General features: G+C 41.9%; 1 protein-coding gene across 2 annotated transcripts; it reads right to left on the minus strand.

Moving 5' to 3' along the window:
• Nucleotides 1-928: 928 nt before the first annotated feature.
• On the minus strand, nt 929-18,953 carry MRPS21 (mitochondrial ribosomal protein S21). Of its 2 annotated transcripts, none has more exons than XM_069090103.1 (3): nt 18,827-18,953; nt 18,173-18,355; nt 929-1,640 (listed from the first exon to the last, which is right to left on the minus strand). In XM_069090103.1, the coding sequence occupies exons 2-3, from the start codon at nt 18,253-18,255 to the stop codon at nt 1,460-1,462; spliced, it is 264 nt and encodes an 87-aa protein (XP_068946204.1). In that variant the 5' UTR covers nt 18,256-18,355; nt 18,827-18,953; the 3' UTR covers nt 929-1,459. The 2 variants fall into 2 exon arrangements, with proteins under 2 accessions (XP_068946204.1, XP_068946205.1); XM_069090104.1 differs by lacking the exon at nt 18,827-18,953 and adding an exon at nt 18,660-18,817.
• Nucleotides 18,954-19,494: the final 541 nt, after the last annotated feature.

A 19,494-nucleotide genomic window follows, 5' to 3' on the forward strand; every position in this document is an offset into this window, starting at 1 on the left:
TTTTTTAAAAAAACAAATTGTTTCACATGTATATAGTCTTCTCAGCTAGATAATCAACTTCTAGGAGCTAAGGATACCTTTTATTTCTCCAGTATCTCTCAAATACTCTTAACGTTGACATTAATGGAAGGGCAAGAAGCTCAAGAGGGCAAGGACCACATGAGTTAACATCCTATTTTATTATAGCCCCAGCTTAATTAATCAGTAAGCATGTTACTATAAATGGGAATCCTTAGGGAAAAGGTTAAAAAAGAAGATAAACAAGTAGGGCTAGAAGTGACCCAAAGCCATCCTTCCTTACCACCAGAGGGAGATATCTGAACATCAGCAAACTGTCAAGGAAGGAAGCTTGGCAGTCTGTACTCTGTTTATTTCCTTTTTGAAAACCTTGGAGCTACAGAAGGCTTTAGCAGGCTATAGCCTGTGTGAAAGAGCAGAGTAGGCTGCCCACCTTGGCCTTCCCCACCACCCCCTGCAGGGGTTGGCGCCTACTCGCCTAATATCAGCAACACAGCTAACTGGGGACCATGGCCAGAGCAAACAGACAGCAGGAGAGGAAGCAAGGCAGCTGGCTTTCCCCACAGTGGCCTGATGCCACAAGCTGTCAGTATCACATACCTAAGAGTCCCTGCTGGGGGAAGAGAACACGGGGGTGGGGTGGAAAACTCCACTTTGTTTCCTCGAGTCACGTCTGTCCCATGTGTGCTCTATCTTGTCATCTTTTCCATATTTCAGCTGCTCCCCATTCATCTTTATGCCTATTATCACAATCCCATCTCAGTCTCCTGCCTGGTTTTGCTGATGCCCTGCCCAGCCCCATGTCCTCCCCCCTCCCCCCCATTCCAGAACAAAATAGAGAAAACAGGAATGAAAATTAAAATGGATTGTTTTCCAGGAGTTCCCATGGGGAAAGATTTCAGCACAACAGTTTGGTTGGGTACTTCAGAAGTAGAATTTATTACAATTACATGAATCTTACCCTTCTTCGATTTAGGAAATTATTAAAAGAAAAGAGATGATTTTTCAAACAATACTAGGGAGCTTTTCTTATCTGTAGTCCTTAGTTTTCCTTACTGGGAACTATCAGGGGTCAAGGAATAAAAGTGTTATATTCAACTCATTCAATTCTGAAGTCTCTGCCCCCACCAAGTTTCTTCAGAATGGCAAAGACACAGTCCTGTGGTGTTTTCCATTCATCAAGGAGACATGGTGGCAAGGAGGAACATTTAATGATATCATTCACTGGCAGGGGGTTAAGTGTGTGTGAATATCTGGTATGCATCCATGCATGTACATATATATCTGAATATATCGGGATTGAAAAGATGGCAAGAGAAACCAGGGCTAGAAAAAGAGGGAAGCAAATCCCCAATTGTTAGGTTCTTAGAAGAAACCTATAGAAATATAGCTATTGACTACTAGGGAGTTTTCACACTGGGTCTCTTTATCCCTGCTGGCTTCAGCAGCCTTGCCATGGATCCAACCGATTCTTGCGCATCAAGAAGTTAATTTTTCGTGCCATTTCCATGTTGTAGATGCGTCGACAAGTCTCATAGCTCTCTCTCTGTCGTCGGCGACATGGCTTCTCATAGTATCTCCGCCGCTTGATGTCATCAATGAGCCCATCCACAGTAAGAATTCTTCACAGAGACAAAACAAATTGGTTAGATGCCTTAGACACCTCCTAACACCCCCCAGCAATGTGTAAAACTCAGTACTGCAACCTGTGGAGAAATGCAAAGGAAGGGGAGAATAATGTCCCTGCTCTCAGAACTATGGTCAAATTATCCCTGGGCTCTGCAAAGAAATAGTTACCAAAGCCTGTCCTACCACCAGGCAATGATATAAATAGGATTAGGGGTGATTTCTGTCCTGTGTACCCCCTAGCTCTTAGCAAGGTAATCTGGGGAAAATCTCTTCTTTCCTTGAGCCTATGATCTATCTCCCACCTTTCCCTTCTCACTGAGCAAGGTGAAAAAAGAAACAATTGTGACTCTTATGAAAAGTCAGGCCAGCCAATAACTTTCTGTAATTCCTAGGAAGCTTCCCCCTGAAGGCACTGGCCCTATTATTCATATATGAATATCTCCCTCAACCCTTCCTCAGCTGGTGTTCTGGAGCAGTGAAAGCACCATTCTTCTGTTGCTCTCTATAACTGAGTTGGCTTGCCTACCCAATTCCTAGCTTACCCTACCACTTCACTGTATCTAAATAAGGATTGAGGATTTGGGACCTAAAACATGGTTTTACAATGAGAAGATGGGGTGGGAATTAGGTTGGACAAAGCAGCTGAAGCACACAAACCCCCAGCCAATTCTCCTCAGTGGGAAGTCCTATTCATTGATGCGATACCATGTCAACATCATAAAGCTCTGGAAAGTAGTTACTTGAATGCACAGAAACCAGATGAAAATTCTACTAGGTAAATTACAAAGGTAAATGTATATGTGAAACTTTACCTGGATTCTACCCACTACCTAGTTTCTCCTGCCCCACTCAGGCTCCTGCTGCTTAATTATAAGATACAATTTGTAATTTGGAGAATCATTTTTGAATAGAGCTGTGTAAAAGTGGGGCACTTCAAACTTCTGAGATAGTGGGAAAGAAATTAACCTGGATTAGGGAGAAAACCCCCCCCAGTTTATAAGGGATTCCATAAATTCCCATTTGCTCATTTTCAGACCTCAAACAGTCTCAGAGCCATTAGCTCAGGAAACTGACACTCCTTTCTAAAAAGGTCCTATCTAATAGATATCTCTTCACTTTTTTGATTGTCTTGAGAATCACAATCCCATTCCAATGGGACCAGGGACCCCAGGACAACAGATCTAAAGCTGGAAGAAACCTCAGACCATCCAATACAATCCATTCATTTTAAAGGTGAGGAGGCTCAGGAAGGTTCAATGCCTTGCCAGAAGTCACACATCAAAGGCAGCACCCGAACCCAAGTTCAGCCTCTGGAGCTAGGAGTTTTTCCACTGTATTATGATGCTCTCCTCTCTACAGCAGGATCTTTAATTAGGGCATATGCACATTAATCAGAACCCAGAAAGATGCTGGCATCATGGTGATAATCATACTATTCATACCTCAGCATGGCATAAATTGTGTCTTGGGGGTAAGGGTGATTCTAGAGTTGTGTTTCTCAGAGATGGGGTCTACCATCATTCAGAGTCCTCAAATACTCCACTGGGGGACCAGTGTTTTTTAAGTTCAGATAGAGACAGGAGTGTAAAGTAATTAGAAGAGATTATGAAGTAACAGATCTCTAAAGTCCCCTTCAGCTCTGAAATTCTGTGACTCCAGAGACCCTATCAGTGAACAGGTAGGAAGAGAAATATGAGAGAGAATAACAGAAGAATGTAAGAGAGAAACTGAAGGAATCTATCCTCCAACACACAGATTTATGTATTACTTTAAGGTCTGCAAATGCTTTAGATTTATCTCACTGGATCATAAGACTGTAAGGAACAGTCTAGTGGATGAATGAATACATGGTGCAAGGGTGAGAGAAAGAAAAACTGAATAGGTCCTTCCAACAATCTGGATGAAATCTGCAAATGGAATTCCCTGACAGGAACCAACTGCCTTTGATTCAATTCAACTTACATTAATTAAGCATCAGCTGTACATGGAGTACAATGATGTCATCAACGCACCCATCCAAGTAAGAATTCTTCACAGAGATAAAACAAATTGGTTAGGTATTGGGGGGGCTGGGGAATATAAAGCTTGGGTGAAATACAAGTGCCTGCTTTCATGGAACCTAAAATCTAGTAAAAGATAAGACAAAAATAACTATAACGCATAATTATACTTAACTAGAGGCAAATTGTATAGTAGAAGCAGTACCAGATTAGGAGTCAAGACCCATGGATTCAGATCCCAACTTTGCTGCTGTGTGACTTTGGGCAAGTGACAAACTCTCTGGATCTCATTTTCCTCATCATAATAAAAAGGCACAAGATCATTTCCAAGATTGTTTCCAGATTTAGCAACCTAAAGGTGTTAAACAAAGCCCTGTGTGAAGTCTATGGGGAAATAGGTCATTACAAGAAAGACTGAACTGGCTTTTAGAAAGTGGTTAGAAATAGAATAAGAGAAGAGAGTCACTCCTCTAGGTCACAGACATAGAGGGGAATGGAGCCAATTGTTAAATATTCATTGGGAGTATTTACACCTGGGCCATCAGTAATGCTCCAAATCGGGGCTTGATTTATTGTTTATTTAGACTTAAGAAAGTGATAGAGGAAATGTTAGTAATTCAGATTAAACTAAACAGTGTTGTGTCTGCTTTTTGGGGGAGAGCCAGTTATTAAATATTTACCAGTACACCCCTGATGACATGGAAAAGTAGAGTCTGGGAAACAGAGTAATTCAATTTCACTGGAAGGGTATAAAGATAAGGTAGGGTAGGAAAAGAAAAGTTTTCATTGCCATACAAGAGTCTGACCTTTTCTTGGCAGATGATAAGAAAGCACTTAACATTTCTGGATTTGTGAATGACAAGGCTGGATATCTCTCTGTCTCTCTCTCTCTGTCTGTCTGTCTCACACACACACACACACACACACACACGTTTTCACACATAATATTCTGCAGCAAACTACACCTTTAGAGTAACTGCCTGAAAGGTACATAGGCTACAGAATCCTACTGTGCTTAGTCTGTATTTTTTTTTTTAAAAAACAAAGGCATTTGATTTGGTAGAGAAAAACCTTGCCTTAAAGGTGTGTCTCCCATGCACAAGCTGAAATCATATAAAACTCCTTTAAAGATAAAACAACAGATACTTTGCTTTATGACCCTCTAATTTTTATATCAAAAAAGGGCACAAACAGGAAGCTGTATGCTTGCCAAGAGTGTCTGCCAATATCATGCAGGATGGCTAATACAGGATCCAAATGGAAAAGGAATTATATAAGGATGAATCTTCTAGATGCTGTTTGCTGATGACATTGTGGTGACTGCATCAACTGGAGAATACTGAAGAGCCTCCTAAATGAGTTTCATAATCACTCAAAAATGTGTGGTATAACTATCCATATTGAAAAAACCCAGTTGATGGTGAATGTCTAGACTCTAGACCATGTTATTTAGCTGGATGGACAACTAACCTACAGTCAGTCCATCAGTTCATATTCTCTTGGACAGACACTGAACTCTACCAAGCACAGAAAAAGTATAGGCAAGTAGACTGGATTGCCATTAGGAAATTGTACAGTACTTTCATGGACCTCAAGCTTTTTTCTGAAACAAAGGCCCATCTTTTTAACCCCACTGATCTTCTGGTAATGGCATATTTCTCTTGATCATGGAGTATAGCAGTCTCCAAATAATGATAAGGGTCATCCAGAGAGCAAAGAAAAGGCATGGAAGGTATGAGCAAGTAGCAACACATTACCAATAGAGAGACATTACAGATGTCAGAGAAAGGTGGCCCTTAAAAGAAAGGGGGCTTGGCATGGTGGCACATGCCCATGATCCTAGCTAACAAAGAAGCTGAGGCTGGGGAGATCTCTTCACCTTGGGAGTTCTGTCTGCATGGGAGTATGTCATTTGGGTTTCTGCACTAAATTTGGCATTAAAATAGTGAGCCCCTGGGATGAGGGAACAAGGGTTACCAGGTAGGAAATAGAAGAGTCCAAAATGCCTGTGCCAATCAGTAGTGGCACCTGACTTATGAGTTGCCCAGGCAAGATGGGGAAACCCAATCTTTTTTAAAAAAGAAAACATCAGGCTAGTCACATGGAATAGCCGATGGAGAGCAGACACATTTCAGCAGCAACACAATGTCAGTAGAACTAGAAAATGATCCCCATCATATTGGATGGCTTCCCCACAGAAGGTTTACTGGAGGGCAAAGACAAGAATCTCACATAATGAAACACCATGGGTGGGTTATATGATCCACCTCATCAGAGGGAATACCCATTAAAACGATCACAGGTCTATTGAAGGATAGAAATATGATCAGAATACAGAATGGAAAAAGATTAACCTGGTAGTCATATTTAAAAAGTACTGAGGAAAAGAAATAGAAGTAGAGGTAGACCTCTAAAGAAGCTTCTACAATAAGCATCTAACACTTGAATTATTTCTGATGGTTGATAATGAAAAAAGTTTCTGGATAAATATAGATTATTGGTTAGGAGGCAAATACCCCATACTCCTACTGACATGCCTGCCTCCAGAAATGCTGAAGGTATTGAAGAACTAGCCTCATGAGCTTTTCTGTAAACAGATAGGAACTTGTACTGCAGATACTTGGCAACCAACGCCTGAAAGAACCAGTCACCAGTTTTAATGAATTCAACAGATTATGTAAAAGGTGCTGAGCTGCCTGAGTGAGAAAGAGAACAAGCTCACATGTCAGCACAGCCAGCTCATATCAAGCCAAATATGTGCACAAGATACTCAATGGGCCACCAATGGAAAAGGGGACCAAATGGGCACATTCCCAGTTCTCCCTCCTTTTATTTGCTTAATGGCTAGCTACTCAGCCAGGACACTCAACTTGGACTACCTCATCCCTCCCCTCCAAAAAACTCCTCACAGGCACACATACTCCTCCCCTTCAGCTTAGCTGACCAATAAGGGCCTATGGTTACATAATACATACAGGTTTTGTGACAATCCCTAAAAACACATTTCCTTTGTCTAGTTACCAGAGTGCTCCAAAAGTGCTAGGAATTTAGCCCTGGCCCTTCTCTCAGTCCCTCACCCTTCTCAACCATTTTGGTTACTGAGCTAACACCAATTACCTATGTAATTAGAACACAGAGCAAGTAACCAATTTTTAAAGTGCCAACTATAAGAAAGACCTAAGGAAGAAAGAAACTGGCCATGGATTGTTAATTAGACATGAAGTTAAAGGGTGTTTTCAAATCTGATGCAGGACTAAAAAGGTACTTCAGAAGACAAGCATATAAGGAATATGAAAAGTAGAAGGAATCCCCTAAAATGTACAAAGATGCTGAGATCCCAACATGCCATAATTCTAACCGCTCACATACGCCTTTCTTATCAAAGAATCGTTAATAGGTCTTTCAAGGTAATAATTCACTTTTTCTTGAAAGGGTTGAAATTGGCGTTAAGAGCCCTCTTTGGCAATTCAAGATAGAGCTGGGGGAAGAAGATTCGAAAAGAGTGCCTAAAGAGTGCCACCTTAAAAATAGAACAAGATCCCTGCAATAGCTTCTCCATCAAAATAAAAAAACAAAACCCCAAAACCAGAACAAATCATTCCTTTAGCACTCTCCTTGATGCCCTAAAGACAACGGCTCCCAGACTTTTAGCCTAAGCTTTCGAGATTATCTAAGGAAAGTAACTACAACACTGGGAGCAAACAATAAAGCTACTCAAGGCTTACCATACCTAAATTTTTCTTGATGCTCATGGCATATCCTCTCAAAATTAGCTGTCTTGACCAACACAATTCTAAGACATCCCTTAAAACAAGAGACTAAATAAAAGATAAACTGGGGTAAAGCACCAAATGCCATTTGCTCTAACTTCTGTTTTGTCAGTAGTCAGTAAAACTGACAGTGATATACCACTTCAATGCCATGGGTATCTGTAATTCCACTGGACAGATAAGGAAACAGATTGAGGGCTTTGTCCATGGTAACATAACTAATCATTGTCAGAGTTAAAAAAAAAAAAATCAAGCCCAAGTCTTCCCTGCCTCCAAAATGAGTACTTTGTATTTGGTTACTGTCTCACCTATAGAGACTGAAGGGTTCTGGATATCCTTGGGCTCCTCTGGCCTCTCTGCTGCCTCCTGAGATTTAGAATAAAGTAGGAGGTGCCAGGATAGAGAAATAGGAGGCTAGGCCGAGTGGCAGGAATTGTCCAAATGTTATTCTATCCACTGCCAACCCCTCACTCTTTCTTCCCCATCCCTCCCAGAGTGAATATTTTAAGCTGAATTTAAAACACCATAGCTGGCAGAGGTGTCAGAAAAACAAATGTTATGGCTAATATGGAAATTTGTTTTGCATGACCTCATATGTAAAAAAATCAAAATCAAATTGCTTCCCTTTTCAAATGGAAAAGGCAGGAGAGAATTTGGAACACAATTTTAATAAATGGTTGTGAAATATTTAATGAAATACATAAAAAATAATTTAAAAAAAGAAAAATGTTCATTAAATGGAAATTAGATCAGAGAGAAGCAGGAAGGTGGTTAGAAAAAAAAATAGAAGAGGACTGCCCTGTCCATCATTAAATAACACTTTATAATCATACTTCACTTAAGAGGGGCCCTTAGACAACAATTAAGAATACAAGAAATGTGTGAGCCCTCCAAACCATCTTGGCTCCATGCTTTTTACATATCTGTCAGTAAAGAGATAGAAATAGCACTACAATGGGTTGGAGATGAATAATTTTTCACAAGGAACATGCCTCCTCTCAAGTGACAGAAGTGGACAGAACAGGAAGTTCCTTTGCAAGGTAAACTGATTACTGATTATATGGAAAAACACCAGTGTTAGCCTCTAACTTCTCCAACTTTAGGCCACGAGAGGTCAGGGTCACCTGAGGACAAGGCAGATTCAGTCGGAAAAAAATTTACCAAGAACAGTGGATTGTTGTTCTTGTTCAGTCATTCTCCAATCATGCTTTAGTCGTATCAGACTCTTCCCGACCACGCTTAAGTTTCCTTGGCAAAGACCCTGGGGTAATGTGCCATTTCTAGCTCATTTTACAGATAAAGAATTGAGGCAAACACAGTTAAGTGACTTACCCAGGGTCACACTGCTGCTAAGTGTCTGAGGCTGAATTTGACCTCAAGAAGATGAGTATTCCTGACTCCAGGCCGAGTGCTCTATGCACTTTGCCACATGCCTAAGCATGACTGATACAAGATAGAATGTAATGGATACAGCAAAGATTCAAACAAAGTGCCCTTAAAATTTTTTTTGAAGGACACAATACTTTTTGCTGAGGGGATTATGAGGAGGACAAGCTAACTTAGTGCCAACTTCTAGTTAATCTGATTATAACAGTTCTACACAGCAAATAAGCCTGTACAACAAACTGTTTTCTCCGGTCTTTTGTCTAGTAAATCACTCCCCATAACGAAAGTAACTCCCACTCCAAGTTATACAAACAGGAAAGTCTTAACAATATCTTAGTTATAACAAAATTGTTTTACCAAAAACTATTTGGAGTTCTTCTGGAATGGGGTTTAGTCAATCAACATTTAATAAGTATCTACCAAGTCCAAGGCCCTTAGGACACAAATACAAAAACAAAATACTTGTATCCAGGAAGCTTCCAATTTACCAGGAAAATACAATGTGTATTTGACAAATATATACAAGTTCTGAGAATGGAGAAAACTTTAACAATTGGAGGAATAATCAGGGAAGCCTTGATAGAAGAGATGGTCCATAAGTTAATAAACTTTGGAAGATAAGGGTTCTAAGGGGAAGATATGAGGAGAGGGTGAGGGAGAGGAAAGGAAGGAAAGGGAGGGAGAGGGAGAGAGAAAGGGGGAGAGGGAGAGAAAGAGAGGGAGGGAGGGAGGAAGGGAGGAAGGAAGGGAGGGAGGGAGGGAGGGAGGGAGGGAGGGAGGAAGGAAGGAAGGAAGGAAGGAAAGGTTAGTTTCAGGTAGGGATGATGGCCTAAACAAATGTATACAGGCAGGAGATGGATATTGAATTGTGGAAACATCTAAAAGTCCATCTGGCTGAAACTTTAAAGTGTGTGAAGCAAAGAAATATGAGGAAAAGTTGGAAAGGTAAGCTTGGAGGCAGATTGTGTAGGGCTTTAAATGCCAGTCTGTTTATATTTGGTTTTAGCAGCAATAGGGAGTCAATAAAGACTTTTCAACAGAAAAGTGACAGAATCAGCCCTCTGCCTTAGGAAAATTAGCTGAATAGGTATTCAGGATAAAGTTCAAAGCAAGGAGATCAATCAGGACACTGTTACAACAATCCAAGAAAGAGGTAACAGGGCCTAAATTATGTTTGTAGCTGAGTGGAAGAAGGGGACAGGTATAAACAGGTAAAATCTATAAGATTTAGCAACTAACTGAATAGGAGAGGGAGATGAAGGAAAGCAAGAGGAAAGACTCAATTAATCAACAAATATATATTAAGCACTTACTACAAAGCTGGTACATGGAAGGATGGTAATACTAGCTACAGAAACAGAAAAATTTGAAGACAGAAAGAGCTAAAGGGAAAAATTCCATTTAGGAAATCTTGAGTTTCAGATGCTAGTGGACCATCAAGCTGGATTAGGTTTAAAAGGCTTAAAGTCATAAGCTTAGAGTTCAGAAGAAAGATTAGTTTTGGATATACAAATCTGGAATCCATCTGCACAGATGATAAATGAAACCACAGAAGATAGGAAGATCACCAAGGAAAAGATTTCGAATGAAAAAGAATCCAGAACAGAGCCTCAAGAGACACCCATGCTTAAAAGGGAACAAGTGGTGGATGATGAGCCCGCAAAAGAGACTGAAAAGGAAGTTGTCAAGTACGTAGAAGAACTAGGATAGGGCAGGGTACTGGAAGCCAAAGAATGAGAATGCAAAGAAGGAATGAATGCTCAAAACTTGCATCCAGGCTGATAATAAACTTGGCTCTCAGCCATGGAGTCATCATTCCTCTTCTTTATCACAAGCCTCTAAACAGTCAATTTTGCCCTAAAAATATTACATCAATTCCCTCCTTTTTAAAAAAAATTTTTTTTTTCAATGAGTGTGTGGATCACAACAAAATCCTGAGGGAATACCAGATCAGCTTACTTGTCTCCTGAGGAACCTGCATGTGGGCCAAGAACCAACAATTAGAACTGAACATGAAACAACTGAGTGGTTTAAGATGAGAAAAGGAGTAAGACATGGTTGTATATTATTACCTTATTTAACTTCATAGAGTATATCATGCAAAATGCCAGGCTGGATAAGTCAAAAGGTAGAATTAAGGTTGCTGGCAGAGAAAGAAACATCAATAATCTTAGATGTGTAGATGATGCTACATATGGTAGGATGTGAAGGATGGCAGGAAGTGAAAAGTAATTAAGAAGCCTCTTGATGAGAGTGTAAGAGGTGCTGGCTTGAAGATTAGCATCAATAAATTAAGATCTTAGCAACTCGATTCCTGACAAATAGAGGGAGAAGAAATGGAAGCAGTGTCAGATTTTATATTCTTGAGCTCAAAAATCACTTCAGATGGCAACTGCAGCCATGAAATTAAAAGATGCTTGCTCCTTGGAAGGAAAGCTATGGCAAATCTGCACAGCATATTAAAAAGCAAAGATATCACCTTGCTGACAAAGGTCCGAATCATCAAATCTATGGTTTTTCCAGTAACAATGTATGGCTATGAGAGTTGGACTAGAAGGAAAGCTGAGCGCTGCAAAACTGACACTTTTGAATTGTGGTACTGGAGAAGACTTTTGAGAATCCCTTGGACAGCAAGGTGTAACTCTAATCAACACAGCACACTTGAGGGCTGCTTCTGTGAATAATTTTAAGGATCTAATCACAAGGTATAATGAGCACTCTATTTATTCAGAACTAACCACTGAGCCAAGAAACTAAAGCATTCACAATCTATAACATAACTCATTACCAGGGTGGCCACATGGCCTTAAACAAAACATATCATTCAGTATATAAAATATTGTCCCCAAACCCTTGTTTATACAATCAGGGGATCCCAGACCAGGGTCCCGCCTTAACACAGCACATCCCCAGGGGTAGCAGAGAATATGACATACTCCACCCCTAGGTCACAGTAGTTTACAATCCCCTCAATCCAAACAGTGTCTCCAAGTAAAGTCCTCTTACGGATGTGTCCTCCCCATGCTGCCATTGCAGGCTCCCTCCTGGTACGCTCAGGTGCACACATGCTCTAATGAACCCAAGAGTCCAAGTCTTAACACTGCACCAGCCCCCCCCCCCCCGTTCCAAGTCCTGAGGGGTGGCTGGGCAACAAAGCCAACAGGGTGGGTCCCCAGCACTTCCCTTCTCCCGTCATGGACAACTCCCTCCATGGGTCCCAAACCATCCCAGGGGGACCTGGCAGAAAAGCACATTCACTGCTTCTGCCTTGCTGCAAAGCCTCCATCTTGGCCTGGGGCCAAGTCCTGAGCCCTGTAGCTCTTCCTCCTGCAGGTCTGTGGGCTGACCACTCCTAGCTCCTGCTCCATGTCCCAAGGCAGGCAGCTCTCTGCTCCTGCTCCATGTCTGTCCTCACTGAGGAAGCGGTTGCTCAACTCCAAACTCTCCCTGCTTCTGCCTGAATCCAGACTCCAGAGGCCCCTGCTCGTAACTTCTGTCTCCGATCTGCAGCACCCCAATTCTGGGGCAGCTTGTCCTCCTTACATGGGGAGGGATCACTCCAGTCTGGGCTCTGGACACAGTAAAATAATACAATAACTGGGAAATAACAGACAACTATCCCAGAGTCACTAAACCCCATACTTTCCTTTAATCTGCACAGATCCTGCCAATAGGGCTGCTAGCACAGGTTCACTTTTAATCTATGAGAGGTCTCCTCTCTGCTACTAACACTTGTTCAGGCAAAGCGGCCCTCCCCTAAGCAAGCCCCCAAGGCAATATCTCACCTCAGAATATATACACTTTTGACTAATAGGCTCAAAGCCAGAAGGCACCAGAGCCCAAGTGGCTCAGCACAGCTGTGAATTACCAGGGTTCAAAGAAGACTGATCCTTCAGATGTTTACAATTTAGCATGAGCCTGGGAAACTAAACTCCAAAAGAAAAACAACAAAAATCTCACCTTGCTTGCGCTCACAAAAGGAAAATCAAACCATTCAGTACTTAAAGAAATTAATTCAGGCTGTTCACTAGAAAGTCAATACTGAAGCTGAAGTTTAAATAATTGGGCCACATAATGAGAAGATGGGGACTCATTAGAAAAAAACCCTTTTGTTGGGAAAGATTGAAGGCAAAAGGAGAAGGGGATGACAGAAAGAAATGGATAGTGTCATGGAAACAATGAACATGAACTTAAGAGTTTAGGAGATGGTGGAGGACAGAAAGGCCTGGCATAATATGGTCAGGTGGGTGGGTGTTGGTGCAGGGGCGTGCATACACACTCAAACACAGCAAATGTAAGGCAATCCTGATTGGTGGACATTCTAATGAGGAGGTGGGTTAATAGTTCTTGGCTCTTCCCTATTATTTCATCGTTAGGTGGCAGAACTAGCCGGACTAAAGATTTTGTAAAGGGGAATAACACATAATAAGCCTGGAAAGGTAGGCAAGAGTTAGGTTGTGATGGGCTTAAAATGCCAAAGAAAAGAATCTGTATTTTATCTAGAGGCAATAAGAAGCCACTAGAGCTAATTAAAGGGAGTGACCATGTCACACCTGTGCTTTAGGAATATTACTTTGGTCTCTGTGTGTGTGAATGACAGACTGAAGTGGAGTGAATCTCTGAGACAGGGAGGTCAATTGGAAGGTTACTGCAAATATAGAAGGAAGAGGTGAGGTCCAGAACACGAGTGGTGGGCTCTAAGAATACAGAGAAGGGGACAGGGCCAAGAAGTGTTGGGGAGGTGGCATCAAGGCTTAGTGATTAAGTGAGGCAGGAATCAAGATGATAGCTTTCAAACTTAGGTGAACAGAAATATGGCAGTACCCTCAACAGAAATAAGGAAATTTGGAACTGGGTGGGTTTGAGAAGGATGAGTTCTGTTTTAAACATGTTGAATTTGAGATGCCTATGTGACTCTTAGGTCAAATGACCAAAAAGCAGTTGGTGAGGCAGGACTGGAGCTCAAGAAAGAGGCCATAGCTAGTTATATTGATCTGGAGTCATCTGTGTAGGAATGATAACTGAACTCATAGGAGATGAGAAAGTTACAGAGAAAAGTATAGAAAAGAAAGTCCACAAAAGAACCTGGAATCTACCTCTCCTGGAAGCAATAGGGAATTTGGTTTTTGTTGTTTTTCAGTTGTATCTGACTCTCCATGATCCCATCTGGGGTTTTCTTGGCAAAGATACTGGAGTAGGTTGCCATTTCCTTCTCCAGTTCATTTGACAGATGAGGAAACTGAGGCAAATAGTGATTTGCCCAGAGTCACACAGCTTGTAAGTGTCTGAGGCCACATTTGAACTCAGGTCCTCCAGATTCCAGGGCTGGCACTCTATCCAATGCACCACCTAGCTGTAGGGAGTGGGAGACAACAAAAGTTATGGAGTAGGATATGGATGTTATTCATTCGGCAAAGCTGATTAAGAAGGAGCAGAACAAAACTCAAGAGAGAACAGCCATCATGAAAACCCAGGAGAGGGTAGTAAGCAGTGTCAATGCTACAGGGTCATTGAATTCAGTTAAGTGATGAGATGAAGTCACTCTTATAATTCAGTGTATCTAAGAGCTTATAAAGCACAACCTCTCTGCTGACCTCCAACCTTACATCTCTAACTGCCTTTCAGACATCTCAAACGAGATGTCCTGGATGATGTCCAGTAGGTGTCACCATGTCCAAAACTATACTCGTTATCCTTCCTCTTAAATCCTCCCACACTTCTTATTTCCCTGTTACTGTAGAGGGCAAGACCAACTTCCCATTCCCTCAGGCTCACAAGTAGAAGGCATTCTCCATTTCCTTGGCTGTTGCCAAGGCCAGGTGATTTCACTTTTGCAACATCTCTCACCTGTCAATTTCACCTTTGCAATGCCCCCTTCTCTCCTCTAACCCTGCCTCCTCTCTAGTGCAGGCCCTCAAATCACTTTCCACTTGTACTACTGCAGCAATCTACTGGGGAGTCAGCCTGCCTCAAGCTTCTCCCCATTCCAATCTAACATCTATTCAGCTCCCAATGATTTTCCTAAAGCACAGTTCTACATCACTCTCCTACTCAGTAAACTCTTGTGGTTTCCTATTACCTCCAGGATAAAATATCAAATCCTCTATTTGTCACTCAAAACCTAGCCAGTCCCGCTCCTACTTTTCAAGTCTTCTTAAACCTTTCTCACAAATACATGCTCTTCAATCCAGTGACACAAGTCACCCCACCCCTCCACTGATACATTTTCTCTGGTTGCCCCTCATGCCTGGAATGCTCTCCCTCCTCAGTTCTGACTACTGACTTCACTGCCTTCTTAAGTCCCAACTAAAACCTCATCTTTACGGAAGGGCTTTCCTCATCATTCTTAATTCCAGTGGCTCCCTTAGTCTAATTATTTCCTATTTATTCTGCATATACCTTGTTTGTATATATTTGTTTACTAGCTGTCTCCCCCATTAGATTGTAAGCTCCTTGAGGTCAAGGACTTTCTCTGAACTCTTTTCTGTCTCCTCAGTGCTTAGCCCAGTGCCTGGCACACAGTAGGCACTTAATACATGTTTACTAACAGTTCCATGTAACTCTAATGCCATTTCTCCCAAACCCTTAACCTTGATGAGTTCATTTTTCAAAGCTCAGAGGAAAAGAAAAACTTCATTTCTCCCAAGTTAAATAAATCAGTGAATCCCACCTTTTAGATAAGCCCCAGGTAGGAGCAAAAGGGAGTGAGGCAGCAGGGCATCTGACCAACCATTTGCTATAAATAAGCCTCCCTTCAACAAAAATGTCACTAGAAACATGGCAGGGGATAGAAATAAATTTGTAAAGTGTGTTCAAAGATTTAACCAGAATCCTCAATTGACTCATGAAAACATAAATTAATCTTTTCCTCTTTTCACAGCCTCTGATAGCATTTTTGTCAATGCCACCCTCGTTTTTCTTTCCAATGTCACATTTCTCTTATTGCGACCCTCCAACCTGGCACTACCTGCTTCTCCAGCTCTAACTTCCTATTTTTTTTTTCAATTTTGAACTTAACACCAAATGAGTATTTCCATATGCATAGTAGAAAAAGAGAATTGTACATGAAATTAAAAATCTGTGACGTATAGCTTGTTTTTCTTTAAAAATAAAAATTCAACATGTAACTTTCAAAACTGTGATTCCTTCTGGTCCTGCTTTTCTCTTTTTTGAATTAAAAAAAAAAGTTATTGACCCTCTTTCTGGGGAGGAAGAGGAGGACACAACAACCCTATCCCTATATTCCTCTCCCTCTCACCACCATCCCTCATTGGGGGCAAGGAGGAAAGCCAAAAACGCTCTTCCAACTACAAGTCTCCGTTGCTGAGAGGGAGAGTCCAAGAAACGCTCTAATATTTAAATACTATCATATAAAGATTCTTAACTAGAGATCTGGGGAATAAGTATAGTATGGTTTTAAGGACCTGAGAGCCAGAAGATCTGAATTCAAGCTCTAGCTCTGCCACTTACTAGCTATGGGCAAATCACTTTAGTCCTCTGTTTTCCTCATTTTTCTTCATCTGTAAAAGGAAGCTGAATGAGATGATCTTTAATACTTTTTTTTCTAGCTCTAATATTCTATAATTATGTAATTACTACTGAATGCTTTTTTATTTGAGACAAGAAAGTAGTTTTAATCAGAATTATGAAAAGCATTTCACTAGAAGGCAAGAGACCTGGCTTCTACTCCACTCTCTGCTCCTCCTCAGTCACCAGCTTCATGGTTTTGGGCAGATATGAGGAACCCTCAAAGTTTGGATTCAAAGAGCCACACTTGAGGACCTAGAGGGCCACATGTGGCCTTGAGGCTGCAGGTTCCCTATCCCTGGTCTTGGGCATCACTTAATCTAAGGTTCAGTTGCTTCATATAAAATAGATATAATGTCACTTAGATAACTTAATTAAATTAATTTAATTAATTAAAGTCTATTCCAGCTCCAAAATTTAAGATTTTATGATCCATATAGCAGAAGTTTTCCAAAATACCTTAGTCATAAAACACCATATAAACATAAGCAATTATAATCATTATATCTCTCATTTAAGACTTTCCATCAACTGCTCCCATACTTATCCAATTTTATTTCTCAATACTAACAAAGCTTCACTTATTAATCTAACTTTACCACCTCCCATTTTATTCCGACCTCTGTACATGGATCTGTTGTCTCTTTACTCCAACCTCAAATGTCTGCCCATGTCCTTTATTAATGACAATTAATATTTTTATACCACTTTAAGGTCTGCAAATTGCTTTCCTCACTTTGTCTTCATTTTATATATTAGGAAACTGAAGCTCTTAAATGAAGTGACTTGTCTTTGGTCACACAACTACGAAGTGTCTGGGTAGTATTTGAATCCAGGTCTTGCCTGAATTGAAGTCAAATCTTATCTAATACACCATTCTCACTTACTTCCAGACCTACATCAAGATTTATCATCTTTAAAGAACAGAACCAAAAAACCCTCTTCATGACCAACTTCACCTTTTGTTAATCACTCCCTTAACATAAGGGATATCATATACTTAGAAACTAGTATTGGGGCAGCTAGGTGGCGCAGTGGATGAAGACATTCCCTCCCCTCATCTCTTCTCAGAATCCCTTTCTTCAAAGCAGTTCAGATGGGATCTTCTACAAGAGGCCTCTCCTGATTCTCCCCAGATATTCACGATCTCTACTTTCAAATTACTTTTATTTTCTTATTTGTTTACATGCTATGTCCTCCCCAGCAGAAAGTTACCTTTCTTCAGGTCTAATTTTGTTTTTGTATGCCTAAGCATCTAGGTGCTTAATAATATTCCTTTATGTAGTGTTTAAGAATTACAAAGTATATATGTTGTTTTAATTGTTGAAGTGCATATACCATCTTGCCAATAGGTACTCCTTGCACTAGAGCAGATCACTTATGTCTAAGGGATAAGATTTGTATGCTTGAGTCTGAGAGAGGTTAAGCTACTTGCCCACGGTAACATAGCAAGGAAGCATCAGAGGACAGATTGGAAAGGGGTCTTACTGACTCCAAGTCAGGCAGAATATCCACTAAGACAGGACATGTCATTCATATTCTCAAACTGTTTTATGCCGTTATGTCTTAATTCTCCAGTTACAGTAAGATCCAGGAGGACAGGAACAGCATGTTTGACTTATATCACATATAGCTGGGCTGCACTTATAACCAATAAACATGATTCACAGTTGAGTTGAACTCTAGACAAACTTCTTCCCTCACCCATTTTAGGACCAAGGGTACTACAGGTTTACAAATTATCCAGAAACCTGTTAGAGACAAAGAAAAGAACCCTACTGCCTACACACTACACACTTTTCCGATGACCTGGAAGGCAGCTAGTGATCTCCCTGCGGTTACCTGTTCAGGGTCCTGTATGCACCGTCCACATTCCCTTCCTGCACCATCACAGTCCTGGCAATGAACTTCAGGTGATTTGCCATGATCTTGGGACAAAGTTGTCCTTGTAAAGAAAGGAGTTTTCAACTAAAGCAGCTGAAGGGTGGGTGTGTGGGGCGGGGGCGGTGGAGAGACGACTGCCAGCTGCAGAAATGGAAATAAAATCCAGTCAGCGTTTATCAGGCCTTTGGGGGAATTGGAGGCATAATCACAGGATATGCTTACAAATGAGGACCGAAAAACGTCCTAAAAATGGGTGCCCGAGGGCTGGGATGGGGCACGTGAGGGTCCACACATGCTGGGAAACGCTTGGGACATGAGGTCTCTAGCAAGACGGAGAAATCGGCCGAGCTTAGTAATGGGGGGACTGGGGAAAGGAGAAGTGATGGGTTTCCATGGTGACGGAATCCCCTCCCCCCCCCCCCCCCCCGCCGCCTCCGAGACGCACTTTCGGTAGCGGCCACTGCTTTTAGCTCCAGTAACCCGCCTCCGCCCCGGACCTGGTCTGCTTCTGTAAGGGGAGAGGGAGGGTTTCTCGGGGCCCCCTTCGTCCTCCCTATCTTTTCCCACCCAGGAACACAGCAGTTCAACCCGCTTCCCAGGGGACTGACCAACCTCTAGCCCGCGTCGCGACCGGAAGCGGAAATTGGAATTCCCCCTACAACGTGGGACGGAAGAAAAGAATCGGCTCGAGCGCGCGAGAGGCCGGGAGCGGGGCGGAGCTGCGCACGCGTGCTCGCGCCTGGCGAAACCATGGCAACCTTCTGGTACCCAGGTCTCCAAGGCCCTGGCAAGCCGAGCGCGAAAGGGACCCTGCACGGTCCTGGCTCGCGTCTTCAGGAAGGCTACCTGCCCTCCCTGCTGTCTCTCCCCATTTCTTTAATTCTTCCAGGGGAGGTGACAGGATCAGGGAAGGATAGGGGACCTCCTCTGCCATCCTCCTTAGCCTTAGGCGTCTGAGAGATCAAGACGAGCGCTGCTGCATGCCAGGCCTCCGATCTCCCACGAGCCCTGCCCCCAACTTTTGTCGAGTGCTTATTAGGCGCCTAATTTGTGTGCCAGAGTTGCAAGTACAAAGAAACCTGTCCTTTTCCAAAGACTGCAGTGTAATATGCCCACGATGAGCCTGTCTTCGGCATTTTTCCCAAAACAGGGATATTTTGAACCAAATAATTAGTTCTGACAGTTGCTTTCTTTTTCCCCTCCATCTGACTTTTAGTTCTTGGACAATCTTTTTTTTTTTTTTAAAGCAATGGGGTTAAGTAACTTGCTCAAGGTTACAC

The sequence above is a fragment of the Petaurus breviceps genome, unplaced genomic scaffold (assembly GCF_028583685.1).
Source record: "Petaurus breviceps papuanus isolate PSGF00001 unplaced genomic scaffold, PetGlider_PUasm1.0 186, whole genome shotgun sequence".
Taxonomy (NCBI): domain Eukaryota; kingdom Metazoa; phylum Chordata; class Mammalia; order Diprotodontia; family Petauridae; genus Petaurus; species Petaurus breviceps.

What these genes read in the sequence shown, in the direction of transcription:
- MRPS21 (XM_069090103.1), bottom strand. Translation starts at nt 18,255, where the DNA reads ATGGCAAATCACCTGAAGTTCATTGCCAGGACTGTGATGGTGCAGGAA. An exon ending in GCATACAGGACCCTGAACAG is followed by an intron (nt 1,641 to 18,172) that starts GTAACCGCAGGG and finishes GTCTCTGTGAAG; the next exon opens with AATTCTTACTGTGGATGGGC.